General features: G+C 37.2%; 3 protein-coding genes across 3 annotated transcripts; 1 reads left to right on the top strand and 2 right to left on the bottom strand.

The window, feature by feature from the left end:
- Positions 1-175: 175 nt before the first annotated feature.
- LOC137735692 (WD-40 repeat-containing protein MSI1-like) lies at positions 176-4,657 on the bottom strand. Its single transcript, XM_068475137.1, has 6 exons — positions 4,141-4,657; positions 3,100-3,426; positions 2,664-2,816; positions 1,861-1,985; positions 1,661-1,756; positions 176-676 (listed from the first exon to the last, which is right to left on the bottom strand). The coding sequence occupies exons 1-6, from the start codon at positions 4,483-4,485 to the stop codon at positions 454-456; spliced, it is 1,269 nt and encodes a 422-aa protein (XP_068331238.1). The 5' UTR covers positions 4,486-4,657; the 3' UTR covers positions 176-453.
- Positions 4,658-9,011: 4,354 nt separating this feature from the next.
- On the bottom strand, positions 9,012-15,770 carry LOC137735691 (ribose-phosphate pyrophosphokinase 1-like). The gene is made up of 9 exons (XM_068475135.1): positions 15,470-15,770; positions 15,145-15,324; positions 13,511-13,759; positions 12,899-13,042; positions 12,328-12,495; positions 11,459-11,528; positions 10,307-10,388; positions 9,626-9,785; positions 9,012-9,320 (listed from the first exon to the last, which is right to left on the bottom strand). The coding sequence occupies exons 1-9, from the start codon at positions 15,584-15,586 to the stop codon at positions 9,282-9,284; spliced, it is 1,209 nt and encodes a 402-aa protein (XP_068331236.1). The 5' UTR covers positions 15,587-15,770; the 3' UTR covers positions 9,012-9,281.
- A 3,809-nt stretch (positions 15,771-19,579) lies between these two features.
- On the top strand, positions 19,580-20,498 carry LOC137734192 (small RNA binding protein 1-like). Its single transcript, XM_068473500.1, has 2 exons — positions 19,580-19,641; positions 20,258-20,498. The coding sequence occupies exons 1-2, from the start codon at positions 19,580-19,582 to the stop codon at positions 20,496-20,498; spliced, it is 303 nt and encodes a 100-aa protein (XP_068329601.1).
- Positions 20,499-25,249: the final 4,751 nt, after the last annotated feature.

Raw genomic sequence — 25,249 nt, 5'->3', positions numbered from 1 at the left:
AATAAAATGAGACAACATACCCAACAACAGTTTGGTGGAATGCTCGAAGCACTTTGAGATTTTCTCAAAAAGCACTTTCAAATAACCACAAACCATGCCAGTATTTCGTCAGAAATGGATAAAAATGTGCTTATTCAAACTAGGAAGTACTTGGTGCTTCATGGAAAACCATCTCTTAATATGCAGACTTGGTTTTTCACTGGACCGAAAAATAGTACAAAGTTTCACTGGAAAATTACTTCCATGCCGGAGTACTGCATATAATTACTAAGCATGGGTCAAATACATCGCTCGTCGGACTAGGTAAAGAAAACACAAATCCTCAATTAGCTTCTAAGCATGGGTCAGAAAATAAGAAAATTACAGATAAACATAAATAAACAAAGCGTGCTGCATGCCCCCTTCCCTAATTACCTTCTACCGACTACATTTGGCTAAGTATTGGAAATTACACTAGGGCTTTGCCGGTTCTTCAGGTAAATCATCTTCGTCATGGTAAATGTTCTCTGCCATCTGCCATATTTGGAGTATGTTATCTTCAGCGACGCTAGAAATAACCCAATCTTCACAGGGGTTCCACGAAAAATCAGATATTTTGCTGGTGTGACCCCCATGAATAAAAAGCAACTCTGGGGGGCCATCTTCTGCATCCTCGGGTGTCTGCTCTTCATCGATTCTGTAAGACATCTAGGTTAAGATTTGCTCTCATGCAAATATAATATATAGTACACAATGATCAAAACTAGTTACTAGGACATCATAATATACAGGTGTGGATGCTTCTTCAACCCATGTCCGAAGATTCTCTCTTTATTACAAATTAAGCACAAAAAGACACAACTCTGAACACATCAGTTAAATCCGAAAATTAGAAGAAACACACGGCAAAGACACATATACATATATCCTGGAATTCCTCATATTTAAGCTATCATACCACTAGTAACTAAATCTTTGTTCTTGTAGCATTGTGAATTGGGACATGTGAGGGGCAGAACTGGCTTAATGGTATTGACCATGACGGGTTTTTTTTCCCCCCCTAAAATAGTCCTCCATACCCCTGGTTTTGCCAGTGTCACTTCTAAATTTTGTTTCCATGGGGTTTCTTTGTTGTATTGAAAAGCATTTATTGATGCTTATGACAAAATTTGCTGAAACATCAATTGTGAGATCAGATGAAATATTCAAGAGGAATTGGCACTTGGATATTTGTTATTGTGTGGTCAACCATATCTTAGTCTTCTAATCTGAGGTCTCCATTGGCTTCATTAACTCAAGGCTTCTGTTTTATGTGCACTTATATTTTAGTTTGGCTACTCTTTTTGGTTAGGACCATGTATAACCAGCAAGCTTGAACAAGCCCGGCTGTAAGTGCCTGCTCAAATATACGTGGCACTTCAACTGTTAAGAGATGATCCCTCCATGTGGTCTGATGCCTAAAACCCATACTTCTGTAATTATTTTCGTCACGCATCTATTGAAGCTCTTACTATCCGGTTTCCCAACTAAACCACTAATCTAGAGCCATAGCCGAAATGCTTTCACCAGAACAGGCACTTGAAACATTTTGATTTCAGTTAGTATAGAACAAGTTGGAGTGGAGATCGCCTCTCCTTGTATAACAAAAATAAAATATGACAATGGGTTATTCAAGGAATACCTGCTAAGATCCCACACCATGAGTCTCCTACCAAGACAACAAGAAGCTAAGATAGTTTCATTCTTTGGATTCCAACCAACTTGGAAAACCTCCTCCCTGAAACACCACGGAAAAAACATTTGATATCAGATCTATAGATGGATTGCAGCTAAGATAATTTAGAACATCCAAACTTATGACATCCAGGGGAGGATCCTTACTTATGACAATCAAAGGTGTGGAGTGCAGTATTGATTTTGCGTAGATCGAACAACTTAACAGTTTTGTCAGTAGATCCAGTTGCAACAACCCATTCATTGAAGGGATTGAAAGCCAAACAGTTAACCTGAAAAAAATATCACATAAACAAACTACTCCATAATTGTCCCAACTTTCTAATGATAAATATTCATGTAAAGAACTAACCCATTACAATATCAGATAAAGAAAACTATAAACCTCACAAATTTGCAAAAGTGTAACGGATATATTGTTCTACACAAAGTTAGGAGCTCGAGAGTCTAGAAGAAAATCACAGGAGAGACCTTTGCCCACAAAGATGATTCACATCTAAATACAGCATAACTATCTCAACAATGATTGCATGCTTGTTTCAATTAGGTATCCCACAACCTGCAATAAGGTTAAATTTCATTGCAACAAATTGACCAAGCCATCTAAGTAGTGCCGAAATGTCACTAATACAAATTTTCCCTTTTTATTACAGAAATGTCAATAATTATGGTTAAAGCTGGCATCCTAGCTTTCCTGAATAGCTATTGTTGTCTCAATCCCTCCGGGTTCCACAAAATATCTCCAGATTGTCACCATGCTTTTCAATTTAACCAAATTACAGTACTGATCAGCTAAGGGCACTAATTTACAGCAATCAAAACATATAAATTCAAATATTAGAACACAAATAATACACGAACAGGCCTAACTATACCAAGATTGACGTTTAAATGTTAGATGCATAAACATAACTTATCTGTACCAACAAGAGAATATTCACATCACTCACCTCACTTTGATGAGCAACTACAGATTGGACAGGCTTGGTAACCGATGGAGTCCGGATATCCCATATAAGAAGGTATTGATCATCGCCAACAGAACCAAATAAGTTTTCATGCCTCAAATGCCATGCTACATCTTCTACTACACCTTCATGAACCTAATCCAGTAACCATTTCAAACAACAGAAAACTTTTACATATAAGATGCAGAGAAGTAGCAACTATATACAAGTATTTTCCTATGAAGTGCTATCTTATTGCATCCAAATCAACACACCGCAGCCGTCATGTTTAATGATAGCCTTCCTCTGGTACACATGAAATTGTAGCTTTTTCTTTACATTAAATAATAGCAACATCTGTGCACAATCATCTATATTACAATTTCACACATGCTTTGATAAGATTCATATCTCTCTATACATAGATGTCGAGGCATACCTTAAATATCTGCATAGCTTCAAGGGTTTTGTTCTTAGCAGTCGCATTAATATCCCATAGGCATATCTGAGCATCATCAGAACCACTGAGTAAATGACCCTGCTTGAACTTACTCCACGACAAACCATATCCTTCAGTGCTGTGGCCCCTCAGCCTCAAATCAGGACTGCATGCACCATCTACGGGAGGCTTAGATGGATGTTTGCTATAATCAAACACAAAAACTTCAGCATTGACAGTCTTTGTGGCAATAATAAATGGATTCTGAGGCATATAACGAGCCCGATTAACCTCTCCATCATGATTTATTTGCTGGATTATTTGCACCTGCAAGAAAATGTAAGACCACATACTTGAGTCCATTTAGACACAGAATGATATAGATATCTACATCATATGCCAAACAATGGTACTTCGGTTCAGTTATTAGAGTGTCATATGGGCTGCGAGCAGCTCATGAATCCCGACCAGAGCATGAACCACTTGCTAATAGACAATGCTTTTGGACCTGTAATGAATCCCAACCAGAGCATGAACCACTCGCTAATAGACAATGTTTTTGGTTCTGTAATTCTAGGGACGGTTATACCAATAGCCAGTAGTACCTTTGTTATTCAAACAGGTGCAATCCTGTCTTCTGGAGTCAACTTGGAACACAATTCAGAAAGCTGGTGTGTTTTCTCGTTTTCGGACACACCCAATTTCGTTTCTATTCAATTCTTCCTTTATTTTACGCATAGAACAACTTCTTCTAAAAATCAAACCTTAGTAATGACTAAAACATAATGAACTTTTCCATTTTCTTTCAAGTTTACAATTGATTTAGAATCCAGTAATTGCTTTTTATCTCTAACAAACATGACAGAATTTCGGACAAAAAAAAGATTCAAAATTTATAGGATTTCCTAGCACTTTCTCTACACCCCCGAACAGGCCCACAATCCAAAACCCCCAAATTTGAAGTCTTTAACAAATCAGTACGAATTGTTCATGTTCTTCACCGCCAAAATTAACAACTCAGACCACAAAATCAAGCATTACCTTTCCGTTGGCGCAACCGAAACCCCCAACCTCAGCTCGATCATCATCATAATGCCGCGCATCGTTCTCGGCGTCCTCCAACGGCAGCTGAACCTGAGCGAGCATAAGGTAATTCGGCTCGTTCTCGGAGGTGTGGGTCCCCAAAATCATCTTCTGCACCGAATAGTCCTTCCCCGGAGGCTCCTCTCGGTCGGGAAGCCACTCCACAGTAAGCGATGGCCATTCTAGGGCATGGGTTATGACCAGATCGTACAAAAATGGAGTGTTCTTCTTCCATATCTTGTACTCCTCGTTTATCAACCGCTCCTCTATCTCTCCCCTCATTTCTTCGTCGTCTTTGCCCATGCTTTTCCTTTCACTTTCTCGGAAATTCTCGGATTTTCTCGAGAAAATTGTTGAATCTGAAGTGTAGGTTCTTGGCGGGAATTTGGCGCAAACAAACCCTAAATGGAGGGTTTGAGGAGCAAATGATAAGAGGGAGAGTGTTTAGAAGTTTGGACAAGTAGAGAGATGTTGGGCTTTGCTGGCGGGTCTTTGGTACGGCTGGAAAAAATCGACCGATTCGTACCTAACTCAGCTCCAAAAAAAACCGAACCGATAATATCAAACCTCTCAGTAATCGAAACCAAAAAATTCTTGCACGTTATCGGATCTAATTTTTTTTTTTTTATAAAAATGAGGATTGGTTGTGGGGCACAACATATGGAATCTGAATTGTCTATTGCACCTCATAGATTATTCTTGTAAAATATTAATCAAATTGAAAATATTTAAAATATCTAATTTGATTAAAAAAAAAATTAACAAATACTTTATTATATAAGAAACAATGAAATTTTTTCTTGGTAATTAAATAGGCAAATGATTTCGGATTAACTTGAATTTTTTTCGAAAATGATCTATGAATCGAGACTTATAAAATAGATGATTCGGATTTTTAAAGTTCGATGTGGAATGGGCCCCACACCTAATCACCATTTTTTGAAACAAAATCCCTTTGCATAAAAGGGTGTGTGTGTGTGTGTGTGTGTGTATTTTTTAATTCAAATGGGAATTGTTATTAACACTTCAAAAATCTCATTTGGCACTCCAAATATAATTAGAAAGAAAAATACACTTGTTAGTAGGGGTGAAATTTTTTCCAGAAAATCCCAAATCGTCCTGAACCCATCCCAAAATTTGACTCAAAAATGCCCGAACCGAATTTCCCGAAAAATTCGGTACCCGAAAGTTTCGGTTTGGGATTCAACCACAGCTTTGAAAGCGTTCGGTAATCCCGAAACGAACCGAATATTATATATATATATTTATTTATTTTTAATTTTTAATTAGAAATTACTTGAACCATTGGATTTGTTAAGATCTAATTCAACCGCCCATTGAGTTAGGTCATTTGTTAGGTCTCTCAGTCTCTCTAACACTCCCGCCGCTCCGCTCCTTCGTCGAATCCACGCCGCTCCTCGTTCTCCATCAACTCACGCCACTCCTCCATTGACTCACACAGACGCAGAAAGGAGGACTCAAATCTGACACCAATCGAGTCCCAAAATCCAGGTAAGGGTTTCTGATTTTCACTGGGGTTTTGTTCTTTAGTGTTTAGGGTCAATTTTCATGTTGATTAACTTGATTTCTAAGTATTTTGTCGAATGTGTGAGGGTTTGAGGACTGTGGGTTTCGAATTAGGGTGGGTAAGTGCAGGACCTGCATGCAGGATATGGTTCTATGTGTTTTGTCAAAGTATCTTCTCTCCAAATGTTTTGCAAAGGAAAATGTATAAGATATGGTTCTATGTTAATTGCAGGAGCATTCTCACTAATATTCAAACGACTTGAGAAAGATTTGAAATAGAAATTTTGTAGAATGAAGTAGACCACAGTAGAGCTTTCCTTGTCTAATTCTAGCAACATAGCAGCATCAGAAAATCCCGAAACACTTTCGAGAAATGAATAGTTTCAGTTTGGTTTCGGGATATAAAATCACATCCCGAAATGTTTTGGTTTGGGATTTGGGTTAGGGATTTCGGATTGGGATCCCAACCCGAACCAGCCCTACTTGTTAGGAGTCTAAAATGAGATTTTTGAAGTGCTAATAGCAATTCTCATTTAAATTATATAATATATTATAAGATTATAAACTATTGTCGCTGTCATATTAGTTGAGATTTAATCTCAACCGTTCAATCAATCCCTTCTCTCTCGACCTGATCTCAATTTTATTCTGTCTGGACTCGAATCAACGACTTCGCCTTCTCTCTTAACTTCGACCGACGCTCTCTTTCAACTCCAAGGGTCTCTCCTCCTCTATCCACACCACACCACACACCATACAATGAAGAGTAACTATCTCTCTCCCTCTCCTTCTTAGTCTCTTCATGAAATAGAGGTGAGAATTTTCACTTCTAACGCCCATTCCCACTATAGAAGGTAGAAGTTTTACCCTAATTCGTTTAATTAGGGTTTCAATTTGGGATTTTAAATAGGGATTAGGGTTTCAAAATTTTACAAAATTGTGGTTTTTGAAATTGAATTAGCATTTTGATTTGGGGACTCTGAAATGGAATTAGGTTTTCGATTTGGGGATTTTTAATTGTAATTAAGATTTCGATGTGGGGATTTTGAAATTAAATTAGGGTTTTCAATTTGTGAGGGTGAATTATTGGGACTGTGATTAGGATTAATTATATTGGGGTTGTGAATTATTCTGTACTGGATATTGGGGTTGTGGTTGTGATTACTTTGGGGTTGTGAATTTTTGTTAATATATGAAAGTTGAAACATATGATATTAATATATGTTGAACTAATAATTGTGAAATATTATTGTGCAATGTTATGATGGATGGGTCTGGTAGCCAATTTAGTACACTTATGTTGCATTTGTTGCACCGGACTATTTCGAACTGAATGAGCTTCAAGGACTAAGCTAGATTAACTTAAAATAAATTAAGCTGGACTAACTTAGTGAAGTGTTTGATGTAGTTTCGTACTGAATAGCAGGATAATTAATAAAAATTATTTTTCTTTGTCTTTTTTTTCTTTGTCTTATTTTCTAGAAGTGTTTTTTCTCTCCCTTTTTCTTTAGTCAAACTATCTCTACTCCTTTTTCTCCATCTCTTCCCTTTTCGTTTCCCGTCCAGCTCCTTCTCCCCCACCCTTTCACCCTCTTCACTCCCGCTCATAATTTATAATCGACTGTGCATATCTTCAAAATCAAACCATAGAGCAAAAAATAGAGTGAAAATTAAGGAGTTGAGGTAGGGTGCATGTGCCAAATATTATGTCATCAATATCAAGTATTTAGATCCCATCTCAAATATCCTGAGGGGGGTTCAACTTAAATTTAATACTCTTCCAAGTATTTTTATCAATTCATACCTGCATTGCTTATATCTCCGAATCTAAAATAATCAAGTCCTCTTTGTCCTCTTTGAAGAAGTCACCACTAAATAAAAAACTGAGAAACTAAAACTTTACATCAATCTATCACTTTATGACGTCAATCTAAAACTAATTTCATAATTCCACTGAACAACTAATATTCCAAGTTATCACTATTCTAATCCTCTACTAACCGACAACGTCAACTCATATTAATTTATCAAGGATTTAAATCTCTTGGAATCACAATTGAATACACACTCTTTAGTCCTGCTCTTAGAGATGCTACCACACAGGGTCCCCAATTTGGAAGATACCTTTAATTTTCTTTACATGCACACATATACATGTGTACATATATTAGAATGTGCAAGATAATACCAAAGTTCTCTACCAGTGCCAGTGGTTTAGGTTTTCTGCCTTTTCGTGCATGAGCTACGTTCAGCTCGTTGTGGTTTTGCTTTGTTATTTTTAAGTTTTGTAAGTTTATAAACTTATTAAGCCGAGAAATATACATAAAAACATGCAACCCGGTTCGAACTCACGATCTTTTGAAGGTAGGAAACACTCAATTTCACTAAAACAAACTTAATTTTTGTTTGCCAACCTATAATAACAAAATTAAAAACTAATAAATAACAAAAAATACATCATTAAAATAAAGTATCTCCATTTAAGTTTTGCACGAAAACAAAACTAAAAAAATAATAAATAATAAAGAGAATATAGCATTAAAAATAAAGGGCCTCCCCTTAAGTTTTGCATAGGCCCTTATGCTTAGGGCCAACCATGCAGCCATGTTAGTACAAAAGTGAAATTCACTGTTGACATGTCATCATTTAACGGTTAACTTAACAGATTTTTAACGGATATATGTAATGAATGAAAAAGTAAGTAAATGTATGAAATTGATGTTTAAAAAAAATATTGCATATGATCCAATCCTAGTGAATAGGATGTTGAATTTCCACTCATGTGTCTCGAGTACAAAACTCCCCCCCCCCCTCTCTTCTAAGTATTGTAAAAATTTAGAACTCTTTTTCTCCCTTAATAATAATTTCAATTGATCCAAAACTTGGGAATTAAAATATAATTTATCCTTTTTTTCTCCAAAAAAAAAAAAAAGAAAAAAAGAGTACAATTTATCCTTTTAAGAAACATGTCATCGTGAATTTCTCTTAACAATTTGTATCTTTGTAACCAAACACCCAAATCTCTTTTTAAACATGTAACCAAATCCCCTTAACGAGTCTGCGAAGCTTTCATGCCATGACTACCATGACTACCATGGCGGCTTCTTCGACTCCACCCACCATCCCTCCAACTTCTCCCCTTCGTCTAACCATTCCGATCCCAAGTCCCTCTTCCAACCGTTGATTTCGCTGTCACATGAGAATGACATCTATGAAAACTGCAGTGATGTGTTGTTTCTGTTGTTGGTGTGAATAACACCGACTTATGTGGCGGGAAGATCGAATGCAGAAACTCGAGTATATCATATGTAAGGTAAGCGGAATATGACTGATTACTCAACAAAATGGCAACTTACAGGGTCAAACAGTGATATCATACAACAACAACAATGCTGATTCTCTATCACAAAACCATCAACCTTCAGTCGTATAAAGTTCCGAAACAACAATCTCTGGAGCATGCGTCTCTCTCTAGAAAACCTTTACTTTTCTATTGACAATCCTGTTTCCGACAAGGTAGCTAGCTATACGGCAGTAACAGAAGCTGGGAGGGCACACCGCCATGAATTCGATCAATCAATGCCCAAGGTGGAATAGGGTTCATAGCCACCCTGAGAAAAATTCAAAACGAAAACTCTCAGTGATCCAGCATTGTTTTCCCCACTTAAATGGTAAAAACTATGTAAACATTTGATTAATAAAAGACCTAAAGGGGGGAAGTATAGAGCTAGAACCAAATGGTTTAAAACATGACCCAAATGGTTTAAAACTGATTCCATTAAGGTTTTCTATAAAGGCTAATCGCCATATACATACGAACAAACAAATCAATTGGGTTTGTTTATATAACAGGGGAGAATGAACTAATTTCTTTCATATTCGTATTAACAAAATTTTATTGGTATATGCTACTCACAGAGCAGTCATCATGAACACGCCATATGGTCTCGCCCAGAAGATTCGCTACTGACAAGACAGTTAGCTGGGGAAAATAATTCTGCTCCGACACTGGAATGGTATTTGTTATGATCACCTCTTGAAACAAACCACTCGACAGCCTCTCTATAGCAGGAGGGCTGAAAAAAAAGACAACAGATAAAAGTAAATAGTCTAGCATGCTACTGTATACAGTGACTAATGGCTCATAGAAATAACAATAGGGGAGAACGAACAAAAAAAAAAGGGCTCTAAAACTCTTTCCTTCAAAAGTCAATCAACTAGAAGTGACATTGTGGATATTCTATTTGATACTTTCACATAATCACAATGCATGTTTGGACAGATGTGTACATGGCCGAGTGCATTAAACTCCCACTAATTTGTGTTCTGAGGATTGCAAGATAAACACTCACACCACCTATGTTTCCACAGAGGGTTTTCCTGCGATCACCGGGTTGCTTAGGGCAAGCCATGCCTTTTATGCTAAAGACACACTCTGTCCAAGTCAAGCCAATATGTACCGAATAAGATTATAAAAGAAAAATGGTAGTTGGTTCCCGTGGATATTATTAAGATCATAGCCTCTGCTTCAAAACGCTCTCCATACGTCATATTATAAGAGTGAAAGCAGAGATTCATGCACAGAAATTCCACATACCTAAAAACCGCATGTGTACAACATGCATAGACTTCCCTGGCACCCTCTTGGTGTAGTAAAGCAGCACCTTTCATAATAGTCCCTACAACCCAACAGCAAAACAATGATACTTTTTTTTACAAGAGCAACAACCAAGGATATAACTGCAAAGACTAGTTGATAACAGAGGGAACTATTATGATAACACCAATCAATTCAAAACCTGGACACTGAGTCAATACTGTTTGTGGCATTTGTAGCTAAGATGGTTAAAATTTAAAAGGACAGGTTGTGTTAACAAACTTTTGGTTTCGTGAAACAAGACTTTTGTATAACCGAGAAGGATTTTTGTGCATTTATTTATGCACAACCAAGAACTCATGCACTAACGACTTTAAAAGTACAAAATTGTAAATCGATAACTGGATTTGGAACAGTGCTAAGAGCCAACTATCCCATGTTGACTGCAGGCACATTTCATACTGGTCTCAGCATGTGGTCCACTCAAGCGTGAAATGAACATACAGTCAAAATTGAGGGGCCACGACAGGGATAACTTCCCTTGGCATCTTTCAAAGATTTGATGATTTCAAGACTGTCAGATATCCCGTGTATAGGCTTATGCACGAACTTTCAAGTTAAACCCACATAAAAGACTATCAAACGAGGAATAACCCACTTATCCAAACCTACAAGATACAATTAAAATGCTGTGCACATAAATTCTCTTATCAAAATGGAAAATTGTTTCAATCATGATCTACAGTTAGATGTCCTTAAAAGTTAAATTTATGAAGATGAAATCTAAACTAGTACAATGCAATACTTCCTAGGGTTAAAAGACAAGGGTTACGATCCACAGAAAAAACTATTATTATAATTTCTATTGGTTGAAATATACTTTTTTCTTTTTATAAGAGAGATATATAGTTCTTTTCAGCCCCTGTTACCCCCTATTTCTAATTTAACTATGCTAATGATGATTTCTATTTTCCATAACATTTGCATCATACGCAATATCCTCTTTTGTTGATTACGATTTCTCCAGAGAATAGCTTTACCATCACGAGCTAGGCTTGTCATCCTTATCTTAATGTTCGATATTATGTAATATCATTCTTGGTACTCCCTGTGATCGATTTTGTAAACAGATTAGAGCATGTACAAACTAACCAGCTGTGTCAATCATGTCATCCACCATAACTGCTACTTTTCCCTTGACATCACCTATCAAATTCATCACCTGTAAAAGAGATACAGAAATGAGTTGCAAGATATGTTTCCAGTGGCAACCCAAAAAATAAAACTTATGCATATGTGAATGACTGTCCTTTTCTTGTGACATAGATTAAAGTGAGAGAAGAGAGACAGAAGAAGAAAAAGAAAGAAAGGATTGTCAGAACAGTGGCACATTCAACAATAATTTTCAGTGTGTAAGCACAAGGGGTGAGAAAAGTGGTAATAGCTCAGGTGAATGGAGTTTAATGTCCTGGTAAAGAATAAAGATGACAGAAATGCAATCAAGTCATCATGTTCTCACAGTAAAGTAGCAACACTGGCGCTATGTCAGGATTCAGAGCTAAACAGCAGTTAGAACAACAATAAGATATCTGAAGTTATGTCAAAGAATAATATCCCAGATAAAATAGGCTGACACTACAAATGATGTCAAAGAAAGGAGGGGTAGTTTTTAAATGATTTCAAAAATTATGTGTTGTACCATTGATTCGGACTTCCTAGATTATGTGTTGTAATTTGCAGGAGGTGGAGGTTGTGCATTAACGGATGTTTTAAGTAACTTAATTTAGAGTTACGTAACAGCTTTTTCAGATTGTTTTCGAAAATGTAACATTCTCAAATTAACTTGGTTCATCACAGTCTGCACAGGTTTATCGCTTGATAATGTGATTGTGAAAACATTCAGGTTTCACAACAATTTACCTTTCCAGCAATTTCATGTGTTACTTCAAATATAATGAAAGAACAAGACAAACATGGGAGGTAAATCAGATAGTTGTCAATCCCATCTGAATAGATCGTACCTCCGCCACATTGTGCCCGTGACGTCTTTTATCAACAATGGCTAAAGGAGCATCAGATAATTTTTTCGCGAAAGCACGAGCTCTAGCAACACCCCCAACATCGGGTGAGACCACTACCAAATCATCAGAGTATATAGTCTTGCTGGCAAGATAATCAAGTATCACAGGCTGTTAGGACATAAGAAAAAAAAAAGTCATAAAGAAGGGGAACCACATAGGAGGAGATGTCCAACAATTCGAACTTCATGACCAACAGTATTTAGAATCATATGCCTCTCAGGAGTCGAGGGAAGAACCTAGGACAACTCGTAAATAAGCATATATACTTTAAACAGCTTAAATCAAGCATAATGAATTTTATCAAAACATTGTAGATTTGTTTCCTTAAAAGATGTCCAGATACAAATATATTCAAGGGAATACCTCTTTCAGCCAATTTAACAAATATTATGTCACTTCAACTTGATTTTAATTCAGGTGGCCAAGTAACATTCTTATAAGAGTCCAACACCCCCCTGTCCGTGAATTATGAGACAAAAGAGAGCATAGAGCATAGTATTACAGGTATTACCTGACCATATACATGATCCACAGGAATATCAAAATATCCCATAGACTGCCCAGAATGAAGATCACATGCAAGAACACGATTTGCACCTGCTTCTGTAATCAAATTTGCAACAAGTTTGGCTGCAATAGATTCACGCCCTTGAGTCTGGAACAAAAACAATTTAAGATAATAATTAAAACAAATTCGAACTTAAAATTAGTTTACATACCAATTTCAACTAAAATTGGTTTACATACCAATTTCAACTAAAATTATGGCATTGTGGAATTTACTACAGAATGCATTTGCATATATGTTATCAACTCAGCATTCTAAACTTCTGCTTATTCATAATTCTATAGTGTAGCTCAACCTATCTGCGGAAATAATTCAAGCAAAAATGATATTTGAATCCAATTTTAATGTTAATGACCTGAACTTTCTTAAGAAACCTTAAATTCCAAGTTAACCAATCTAACTTGCATATTCGTAATAACTCTCCATCAAGATACTTCATTGAATTTTTGTACTAGGACAATAGGAATAAGCTATTACCATTAAGCTATATTTTGATGCTGAAAGTACAAATTTACCAAAGATGAAAAGCTGTCCTTGCTGATAATACGAAGTTACCTTTCTATCAGCCCTGGCATAGCCAAAATATGGAATCACAGCAGTGATATTCTTGGCTGAAGCCCTCCGACAAGCATCAATCATGACAAGAAGCTCCATAAGATTTTCATTTGCAGGAGGACATGTGGGTTGCACAAGATATACATCACACCCTCTTACACTCTCTTGCAACTGAACATATATCTCTCCATCAGCAAAGCGTTTGATCTTAATCCTTCCAAGTTCCAGGCCCATGCAGCAAGCAATTTCCTATCAAATAAAAAAAAATTGGTCAGACCACAGTGCTAAATGGTTAATAAGTTTACAATACATTATGACTACGTTTGCCTTGGGGAATAATGTTCCAAGCAGAAGTTTTCTTAATTAGAAAAACTTTCTGATGTTTGTTTGAATGGTCAACTTCCTGGGACATATGAGCATTTTTTCAGCTTGTGTGTCAGGAAATGTTTTCTTAAGAGACAAGGAAAGAAAAAAACAATTTCCCTTCTTTGTGTTAAGTCAAATGGCATAATCAAGAAAACATTCTCTCGAGAGATTATTTTTCTAAAATCTACCAACAGTATATTTCCCAGAGAATTTTTGTGATTGAAGATTTTTTTTCTTCAAATTTATATTTCCTAGACAAGGATGCATTTTCCAAACATATGAACACCAAAATCATGGGTAATGCAAATGACTATCACCATGAGCTATAGAAACAGAGGAAACTCAAATCATTACTTAAACGAGGAAGAATGGTGTATTTTGAAATATATTGGAAGTTGATGGTACTACGCATTCCTGTAACAAAAAAAAAAAATCAATAACCTACAGCATTTGTACATACAAATCTTGACACGCTAACTAATAAACACTAGCTTGCTTTCATGAATTTCGATTATTTTCATGAATCTAGATTGTTTTCATGAAACCTTCTTCCCACTAGCTTTGTCATTATAACTATTAACCATAATGCACTGACAACTAAACATATAAAGCAGAAAACTACACCAACACAATAACCTCCTTCCAACAGTTTCCTTCTATACTTTCAGGAAAAACCAAATAAAGTCAACTAGTAGTACATAGAAATCCGACAGTTTTCCTGCACAATTTTTTATTGCAATCCTTTGCAAAATCACCATTTTCTTTTTCTTTTTTCAAGGGACGAATCCTATGCATAATTTCCTTGGGTTTTTTTATCCTCATATTTTCCCAAGTAAATCTGAGAGTTTCCAACTGTAAATTATCAGTGAAACACAACAAACATGAACAATGAAAAAGAAGTGAACCCTGATTCACAACTCTTCTACCAAGTCCTTCCTACACTACAGCAGAACCAAAAGGTCCAAAACTCAAAGAATCGCAACGCGATACTTTTGGTATCTACTTTCCCCTATCTTATCCTGAGCAGGTGTCCCTCAAGCTGTTACTAGTAACTCGTCCCATAACTATTAACATTCTTATTTCCGCAACATATAAAAATCAAACAATCGCACGCGAAACTTTTCGTATCTAAGCATCTACATCAGATCAATCCATAAAACACTAAATGAATTGTTAAAACTCAATAAGTCGACCTTGAATAAAAAAATTACCATTCAATAAAACAAACATAGACAAACTTAAATGTTAAAATTTGTATAAAGCTAAACCTGAGACAGCGCAGGGTTCGCAGTGCCGGAAAAGATTCTGAGCCTGGTATCATTCTTGCTAATTTCATTCACCAAATGTGTTTTCGTGTCCGAAAAATTCGGCACCAAATCTTCACTCCTGAGGAGTGGAACGCACGGCTTTCCATTTGCGTACTTGAGAGGCTCTCCCACACCACACCTCTGCAATACATTAGTCAGAACCAACAAATTTCAAATCATATTATCCAAAATATCGCTCGAATTGAAACTGAAACCAATTAGCGATAATATTCAAGAATTAAAGCATTTCTTGAACCAAGAAAACGAAAAGGTTGCGGCGGCTTACCACGTAATTCAGGATGGGGATTTGAGAGCGAGAGTAGTTGGGGAGGTAAGTGCGATGGCGTAGAGAGTCGCGAGAAGCGAGAGAGGACCGGGACGCTGTGTGAAGCAGCGACGCCATTTCTTGGAGTTGGAGTTAGCAATCAGTGAGAGAGAGAGAGAGAGAGAGAGAGAGAGAGGTTAGGGTTATAGTTTTAGAGAGTTGGTCGCCACGGGAAAGAGTGGTGGTAGCGTGGGAGGTTTGTTGGTTTTTTCTCAGCTGCTGCTGCTGCTGCGAGTTGCGGGATTGGGTAATGCAAGGGAGAAACACTATTAGTTAATTTAGTTGCCCCCATTGTGTGAAATCCGTAGTTACTTCTCATATCTTTTTTCAATTTTCAACCAAATAATTTAAAAAAGAACAAAAGACAAAAACTAATAAAAAATATGTAAATAGCACATACTAAAACTTTTTGCGAAATTTCAGTCAGACCCAAACAAAATAATAAATAAAAACTTGAGAAAACTTTTCTTAAATGATTAATTTGGCCTTAGTTGTGTAATCCCTTTTTATCTTTTTTTAGAGTGAGGGTGCGTTTGTTACAACTTTTCAGCAAGGATTGGGCTTAACTAGGATAATAATCCTATATTTAGTTGTTCTTGGACTAGGATAAATGGGATTCACCTCGACTAATAGACCCTCTGCATTTCGTTCAACCTTGTTATTTAGTCCCAAGCTTTCACTTGGTATTAACCAGGACTAAAAAGAAGCGAGCCGACATCTAATTTGAGCTTTCACTTGTTAAACTTTGACATCCAGTCCCTAGGCTCTGCCTTCTTCTTCTTCGGCATCATCGTTGTGGCCAAGTCGTCGAGGGTGCTTGCTTTAATGTGGCTCGAGCTTGGGGGACAATTGCAGCTCACAGCGGAAGGTTGGGGAGATGAAGATCTATTAAATTTTATGCGATAAGATTATTTGACGATGAAGGTTGGCGACGAAGGTTGGGGAAATCTGTTCAATTTTATGCGAAAAGCAGATCGATGCCACTTCCTTTCTAATGTTGTGAGATCCCAAGAATTTATTATCTAAGAAGAGAAATATTTGGAAAAATATGTTTAGATTATTTATTGAGAAGGTATTTATGAAAAGATTGTGCCCGCCATTACGAGTTCATAGCATTTTTTGGATTATTTTGTGGAGATCGGATGAATTTTTAATTTAATTTTTATGTGGACCAATGAATGAGAGCCATGTGGCAGCCAAGATGTGGCTGACTTGCCACGTACAGCTGCTAGAGTGACTAGCAAGCAGGAGTGCTGATGGTTGTGTCAACTTTCAAAGTTAACCATTAGTAGTGCTTACTAAGCACTCTTTCAAGCTGGACGTGTAGAATTTTTAGATGGCAAAAGAAATATATGGATGAGGATGGTTGAGGTGTTGCCAGCAAGGTTCTTTAAGTACTTATTCAACACACTAGGAAGTTGTTGCCTTCTCCTAGGGACATTTGATTCTTTTTTAGAGATTAGTGGCGTGTTTACATATGGGGAAAGGAAATGGCAGAATGGGAGTCATTCCCCATTCATGATTATTCCTCTGTTTACCAATTCAATCAGAATGCACAGTGTTGCGAGATCCATGTAAAATTAGGAGTTCAATTACTGATATTGACGGAATTGGATTACTTAAACGGAGGTAGTATTTGGATTCCGGGGAGAAGGCTTCATCTGGAATAAAAAGTTTCTTCCCAAAGCACCCTTCACCTTCAGCACTCCCTTCCATCTTTTCGTTGTCCTCCGCCATCCTCTCCAACAGCTCTATGCTCCTCCACCACCACCTCTCTGTGCCCCATCCATTGCCATGTCGAACTCTTTCGATTTGGGGCTCAACTACCGATTCTAATTCCAAATACTGCAAATTCAAACTCTCGTTAGAATTTATAGGGGATAAAGATTGCAATTGGGCATCCTTAAAACACTTGAAAGATCAACAATTCAAGAACATATTAGCTTGAATCATTACACAGAGCCGCATAGGGAAGGTCAGGGCGCAGCATAATCAAATCAACCAAAAATAAAAATTTACATAAAAAGCTTACCTTGAATCTTTGATGGTGAGGTAGGGAGGGAGAGCAAAGAATGGTCAGAGTCTCAGGGAGGGTAGTCGCGGTCAAGCGTGAGTGAGAGGGTGGGGAGGAGGCGTTTTGTTAGCATATCAGAGAATAAAGAAGAATGATTAGATTGGATTTAAAAGGACTTAAAAAGCCTTTCTCAGATAAATTAAAAATAACATAAATTTTTTATTAAAGATAAAAAAGATTAGCATATAATATAGATTATTTAGAATAGGGGCATTTTAGTAATGACATTAGTTTTCATTCCGATTCATGACAATTAGTAAACAATTTATGTGGATCAATAGTATTCATATTCCGATTCCAGTTAGTTTTAGTAAACAACTTCAACAAAAATCTGATTCTAATTCTACATCATTCAAATTCCCCCTCAATTCAATTCCTCCTTAATTCAATTCCTCCTCAATTCAATTCCTCTCAATCTGATTACGGATTAGTAAACGAGCCATAGTATCTTAAGAAACAAAGACAAGGAGAGAGAAAGGCATGCAGAGAGAAAGAAGGTAGGGATGAGAAAGGAAGAAGTAGTTTATCAAAAAGGATGGGGTCTGAATCATGAATCAAACATGATTACATATCTGGTTAATTTGTAGCTTGCAAAGCTTTGAATTGAAGGCGAAAAATCAAAATGAAAGTCTCACAAGGTGTGGCATTGGTATATGAAGCTAACCTACATTATTGCTAGCTTTGGAATCCAAGCAGGGGAAATAATTAAGGCAGTCCTTTACAGAAATTGATTTTATTAAATTTCGTGAAATGTTGTAATATTTTTTTATCTTTTTGGTTGATTAATGATTGGATATTAATTGACTAATTGCTTTAGTTAAGTGTTTACTTGTTATTGGTTATGAAATTATTGATGGAATGCTATTCATTGAGAATATATCGTGATACATATGAAAGATGAAATGACATTATTTGTGCATCACTCATGTTGTGAGATGCGGTTGGAACTTCAGTATTTGAGATTGGAATTCGAGAAATGAGGGTAGTTGGAAATGATCTTTTGTGTAGTTGAATCTATTCATTGTGAAACCAATTCCAGGCGAGCCCAGTGTGCACATTAGAATAGGATATCGGCAGGATAATTGTCGATGTGGGTGATTTGGGCTGGAGATCAATGAATTAGATAAGATGACTAGCAAAAGGGTTTATGAACTTGGGATATCGTATAGGGGTTGGTTTCTATAATAGAACATTTGAACCACCATTGCAGTGGTAAAATGCATGGTATGAGACGTGCAAGTCTGTGTATTTTATTATATAAATTAACGAGTGTAGCTGAAGAGGTTGGATTGCATACATGCATTGTTATCATTTATGATTTGATATTTGGCTATATGATTTCATGACACTTAATTTAATATTGTCAATTTACTGTGATAAGGTTATGTCCCTACTGAGCTGTTGAAACTCATCCTTCTATTGTTATGCAGGTTTACGAACTAGACATTCAAGAGGGTAGGTAGGATGAGATCGGATTAAATGTGATAATAAAATGTTTATTCATCTATTTACTGTAGGTTGTAAAGAATTCTAGATTTGTTTAAGAATCATGAATTATTTTAATAAGAGGAATTTATTTTCCAACCCGTTTCTATGTCCTTTTATTTATTAAATAGCAAGTCCCTTGGAGTAGCAAAAAAGTAAGAGCAACAAAGAAGCAAGGGAAAAAACAAAGTAGACAAATCCCATTGTCAAAAGGCATTGTCTATTGAATCCGAGCAGCTTTGCTTCCACCTCGGATCTTAGTAAAAAAGGGAAAATAGTAAGGTCAACTTGATGCACCAAATCGGCTAAAATCAGACATGGGAATACCTCTACCTCTTGATCCATTGGGTTCTTAAACTTATTTCAGGTCTGTTACTGGTTTTTCATTAAGATTGTTTTGATCCTCTTCTTTTAACTCACATTTCGGATTCGGGTTCGAGTTTTTCTATCGACCCCGAGTTTGGGGCATGACAAATGTGGGGAAAATCCAATAAAGATATTGCGAAGTGAACATGGATCAAGTTGCAATGAGCTTTCTGAATATGAACATAGATCACACAACCAAAGATTTGAGGTGAAAAAGTATTTGTAGAAACCACTAGAACATGTTGAGTAAGCTCTTGAACTGGTGTTCGATAATTTAAGACCTGAGAAGGTATACGGTTTATAACATAAACTGTATATACAACTCCATATACAGCAAGACAAAAAATACAAATATAATACATTTGATTTCCCAATCTTGATTAGGAAGATTAGGACAATCTCCACCTCATTTAAGAAAGGGTTTTTATCACAAATAGTCCTTGAAATTGACACATCTCATCAAGATGATCCCTGAAATTAAAAATCAATCAATATAGTCCTTGAAAATAGATGTTGCAAATCAATCTAGTCCTTCCATTACGTTTCCATAAAACATTCCGTTATGTGATGACATAGCACATAACTGGGTCATACAAGTTTAATTAAATATTGCCATGTGGATTAAAAATATTTAAATAATTAAAAACAATATTTAAAACAATGTTATCTTTTGTATAATTAAAAACTTATAAAAAGGTTAAAAAATAAAAAATAAATAAAAAAGGCAGGGAAGATGCGTCAATCCCTTCTCCTCCCACCCGAACACAACCACACCCAAATCCTTTCTTATTGTATTAATTTCTCAATTAATGGGGAAGTTAAAGGAGCGAAGTACCAGGGGGTGAAGGGACCGAAGGAGGTGGTGATTGCATCGTGGGTGCAGGGGGTGAGTTATTAGCTGGTGGAGGAGCAGATTTGGAACCAGATGGAGGAGGTGTGACGGTGGGGGATGGAGGAGATTTTTCTGGTGCTTCTCCTTGTGGTGCTAGTGGAGAATCGGACGAAGGGGGCGGGACATCAGCTGGAGGAGGTGGGGACTCTGTGGATTTAGGTGGAGGTGAGTGAGGCTTCTGCTGGAGGTGTTGGGGAAGATTTGGGAGGGGGAACCTTCTGATGGAGGTGGTGGGGAAGCATCTGGTGGGGTTCTGACGTAGCCGAAGGAGGCAGCTGGTGGAGAAGGTGGTGGCTATGCTGGAGGAGGTGATGACGGGGGTGGAGAAGCAGTAGCTAATTTTTTTGGCTTATTGTTCTATCAATTCCATCACCAAACTTTTCAAAGTTGTTGATGTATTGGCAATTAAAATCGTGAGGAGGGGTTTGGGTGTAGTGCAGGTGTGGTTGTGTTCAGTTGGGAGGAGAAGAAGATGCGTTCGTCTTCTTTTTTTATTTATTTATTTTTTTAAGTTTTTAATTATACAAAAAATAAAAAATTGTTTTAATCCACGTGACATATTTAATTAGACTTGTAGGATTCAGTTATAGGTCATGTCATCACTTAACAGAATTTTTGACAAAATTATAACAGAATAACTAGATTGATTTGCGACATCCCATTTTCAGGAACTACATTGATTGATTTTCAATTTAAGTGACTATCTTGATGGAGGTGGTCAATTTCAGATACCATTTGTGATAAAAACCCAAGTAATGCTATTCATACCATGTTTTTATACCACCTTAGGTGGCATATGATGTGGACAACCACATTATTTGAAAAATTTGCAAAACCCAAGAAAAGGAAGAAGAAAAACTCATCGTATACCACAATTATTATTTACTTAACTAGTTTTTCTTAATTATTATTTTATTAAATAATGAACTAAATTTAAAAATCTGATCAATTCAAATGATGTGGATGTCCACATCATATGTGGTATGAAAATGTGGTACAAAAATATGGTATGAATAGCATTACTCTAAAAACCCTTTGAAAAAAATCCCAAAACCCCGGCAACGAAGCCACCCAACCTTGAACCAAAAAAGCGATGAAGTATGATTAATGTAATGCTACAAAAACTAAATTTATAGATAAAATTTTGTAAATTAAATGACATGTAAGTTGATGATTGGATATTGCTTAAGTGTTGATAAACGTGCATATTTTTTTACTAGTGACACATCATTTCGTTCGCAAATTTTGTCAATTAGTCTCCTAGCATTATCCTTCATGAATAGATTCCAGGTGCCGATAAAAATTAGGGTAAATTACACATAACTACCTCAACTATTGGGTTATTAGCAGTTTCATATCTCGTCTTTAAAAAGTTTCAATGTCATACCGTATCTTCGAATTTGTTGCAATGTCATACCTTCCGTCAGTTGTCTGTCAATTCCTCTGTTAAATGCTAACGTGGCTTGTGACGTGACACACTTTCTATTAAAAAACTAATAAAATATTATTAAAAACTGAAAAACAATCATTTAACCTTTTTTAAATATTAAAATAATAATTAATTAAAGAAAAGTTATTTTTAAAAAAAATCTTTAAATGATTGTTTTAAGTAACTTTTTTTTAATTAATTATTATTTTAATATTTAATAAATATTAAATGATTTTTATATTTTTAATAATATTTTATTAGTTTTTTAATTAAAAAAATGTGACACGTCAATATTTAACATGAGGAATTGACAGACAATTGACGGAATGTATGACATTACAATAAATTCGAAGATACGGTATGATATTGAAACTTTTTGTTGATAAGGTTGTTAGTAGTCATAAGTCGTCCTACCTACAAAGTACAAGCCGTCCTATAAGCCGTCCTACCTACAAAGTATAAGCCGTCCTACCCACAAAGTATAAGCCGTCCTATAAGCCGTCCTACCTACAAAGTATAAGCCGTCCTACCTACACACTTGTATCCCTTAATTTAGGGTGATTTGATCTTGATACTTGAAGTCATGTATATAAATCCTTGTAGAGAAAGATAATGAGAATCCAAAAGTTTACATGGTATTGAGCCTCTGATCCTCCTTTTTTTTTCATGGCTTCCGCAACTTCATCTTCCACCTTTTCAATCCCCAATATCTCTACCCTCGTTTCCGTTAAGCTTTCTGAAACCAACTATCTTCCTTGGGAAAGTCAGGTTAAGCCTTTTCTGATTGGCCAAAATCTTTGGCGTTTTGTTGATGGAACTCACCCCTGTCCTCCTCTCTTTATCACCACCCCTGCGCCTGTTGCCTCCCCCACTGCTTCTGTTGATTCTGATGTTACTTCTACGGTGGTTCCTCCTGTGGTCACTACGACTCCTAATCCCGATTACCTTGTGTGGTACCAGACTGATCAGACACTTGTGAGCCTGCTACGTGCTACGCTTACTGAGCCCGTTCTTTCTTTGACTGTTGGGCTGTCCACTTCTCGTGAGATATGGGAGCATCTTCGTCAGAATTTTTCTCAACAATCCCTTGCCAATTCTACCCATAATCGGTTTCAGTTGCTTTCTCTTCAGAAAGGGAACCAAACAATTGCAGAATACTTGGGTCTGGCCAAGCATTTGGCAGATCAATTGGCCTCCATTGGTCAACCTGTTCAGAATGATGATTTGGTTACGTATGTGCTTAACGGCTTGGGGCCTGAATATGAAATGCTTGTCTTGGCCCTGACCAATTTTCCACATCTGCCATCCTTTAATGATCTGCGTACCCGTCTCCTAGTCTTTGAGTCCAAGCACGCCATGAAACAGGTTGCTGCATCATCCCATTCTGCTTTCTATTCTGCCCGTCATACGGTTGGTGGTTCGTCTAATGGACGCGGTGGTCACTCTTCTTCTCGCCCCAATGGTGTTTCTGGTGGCAATTGGTTTCCCCGTACCCCTAGTGGTGGCCGATTGAATCAACATGGAGGTGTTGGGTGATATGGTCAACGTGGTGCTGTACAACAATGCCTTGGTATTCTTGGACCTGCTCCTGTAAATCGTGGTCCTCAGTGTTGGGCCTGCAACCAATTTGGCCACATTGCTGCATTGTGTCCTCAAGCTACTCGTTCAAATGATGATATCTCTCGTGCCTTTGCTGGTATGCATCTTGCTTCTCCCTCTGATCCAACATGGTATCCCGATACTAGGGCTACTCATCATATGACGAGTGATGCTCGAACAATGACTTCGGCTACTGGGTATGGTTCTCATGATAAGGTGGTTGTTGGTAGTGGTGAGGCCCTCCCTATTGCGCACACTGGTAATATTTCATTTGAGTCTGGGTCGTTTATTTTTCGATTATCCCAAGTTTTACATGTTCCAGCAATTAAAAAGAATTTATTGTCGGTTGCTAAGTTTACACGTGATAATCTTGTTAGTTTAACGTTGTTTTGTCATCCGTGATTTAAAAACCGGTGTTGTTCTTTTTCAGGGCCCATGTGAGGATGGCCTCTATCCCATTAAGCTTGGTCTTGCCTCTAGGAATTGGTCAGCTCCCAAACGTGCTTTTGTTTCCGTTTTAGCGTCGTCATCACTTTGGCATCGTCGTCTTGGGCATCCATCTCGTCAAGTTCTTAGTGTATTAGCCTCTAGTGATGTATTAGGCTCGTCTTTTTCAGTTTCAAATAAAAAATTTTGTAATCATTGTGCGTTGGCTAAATCCCATCGCCTGTCATTTCATTCTTCTGAACATTATGCTAAGTCTCATTTTGAATTAATTCATTCTGATGTTTGGATGTCTCCTATTTTGTTAATCTCCGGTTTTCGTTATTATGTCTTGTTTACCGATGACTACACACGGTATACATGGATTTATCCCATGCGTAATAAGTCAGAGGTTTTTACTCACTTTAATACTTTTCTCACTCTTATTTATAATCAATATTCGACCATGGTTAAAATCTTCCAAAGTGATGGGGGTAAGAAGTATGATAATTTATCGTTTCGGACCTTGTGTGCGCAAAAAGGGATTCACCACAGATTTTCTTGTCCGCATACCCCGCAGCAAAACGGCCTTGCTGAACGCAAACACCGTCATATTTCTGAAATGGGACGCACATTGTTACTTGCTGCCAATCTTCCTCCTAAATTTTGGGCTGAGGCACTTTGCACCGCTGTTTATGTTTTGAATCGGTTACCCTCTCATGTTCTTAAGTGGGCCTCTCCATTCCAAATGCTATTTGGACGGTCTCCAGATTATATGGCTTTCCGAACTTTTGGTTGTGCTTGCTTTCCGTATCTTGGTGATTATATGACTAATAAACTACAACCTAGATCTTTGGCTTGTGTTTTTCTTGGCTACAGTGACCAATACAAGGGTTATCGATGTCTTCACCCTCCGACTGGCCGAGTATATCTCTCTCGTCATGTTATTTTTAATGAGGACTCCTATCCTTATGGTGCTCTTGCTGCTTCTTCCACGATGCCACCATCAGACTTTGCATTTGTGCCAATTATTCATGCACCTTACTCGCTGCCTTCTGAGACGCAAACTCTGCCTACACCGCCATCTACTAGTTCTCTGCAACCACCTGTTGCTCCTCTCTCTGCAGCAGCTGCTTCAGATTCTGGTACTGGACAGGGTGTTGTGCCTCCCTCTGGTCCTGGCGTCACAGCTCCACCTGCATCTGGTAGCTTACTCCCGTCAGCTAGCGAGCCATCTCAAGCTATTGTTACTGCCCCAGTTCCATATATTGGACCTCAAACTCGCTCCACATCGGGTATCTTTAAACCCAAAGCTCGGTCTTACTTTGCATCGCGCCATCCCATTCCTCACGCCTTCATTGCTTTGGTTGGGGAAGATTCTGAACCTACATGTTACAGCCAAGCATCTAGGTCCCCTGAATGGAGACAGGCGATGTCAGATGAATTCAATGCTTTATTAAAACAACGTACGTG

This window comes from Pyrus communis, chromosome 5 (assembly GCF_963583255.1).
Source record: "Pyrus communis chromosome 5, drPyrComm1.1, whole genome shotgun sequence".
Classification (NCBI taxonomy): domain Eukaryota; kingdom Viridiplantae; phylum Streptophyta; class Magnoliopsida; order Rosales; family Rosaceae; genus Pyrus; species Pyrus communis.
This window is presented reverse-complemented; position numbering and strand designations above follow the sequence as displayed.

Excerpts from the sequence above, each read along its gene's own strand:
- LOC137735692 (XM_068475137.1), bottom strand. The coding sequence starts at position 4,485 with ATGGGCAAAGACGACGAAGAAATGAGGGGAGAGATAGAGGAGCGGTTG. Across the intron at positions 2,817-3,099 it reads AAGCTATGCAGATATTTAAG|GTTCATGAAGGTGTAGTAGA; the intron begins GTATGCCTCGAC and ends TTACTGGATTAG. Across the intron at positions 1,757-1,860 it reads CACACCTTTGATTGTCATAA|GGAGGAGGTTTTCCAAGTTG; the intron begins GTAAGGATCCTC and ends GTGGTGTTTCAG.
- LOC137735691 (XM_068475135.1), bottom strand. The coding sequence starts at position 15,586 with ATGGCGTCGCTGCTTCACACAGCGTCCCGGTCCTCTCTCGCTTCTCGC. Across the intron at positions 13,043-13,510 it reads ATGCCAGGGCTGATAGAAAG|ACTCAAGGGCGTGAATCTAT; the intron begins GTAACTTCGTAT and ends TTTTTGTTCCAG. Across the intron at positions 9,321-9,625 it reads GTGTTCATGATGACTGCTCT|GGTGGCTATGAACCCTATTC; the intron begins GTGAGTAGCATA and ends AATTTTTCTCAG.
- LOC137734192 (XM_068473500.1), top strand. The coding sequence starts at position 19,580 with ATGGATCAAGTTGCAATGAGCTTTCTGAATATGAACATAGATCACACA. Across the intron at positions 19,642-20,257 it reads CACACAACCAAAGATTTGAG|GAGCGAAGTACCAGGGGGTG; the intron begins GTGAAAAAGTAT and ends GGGAAGTTAAAG.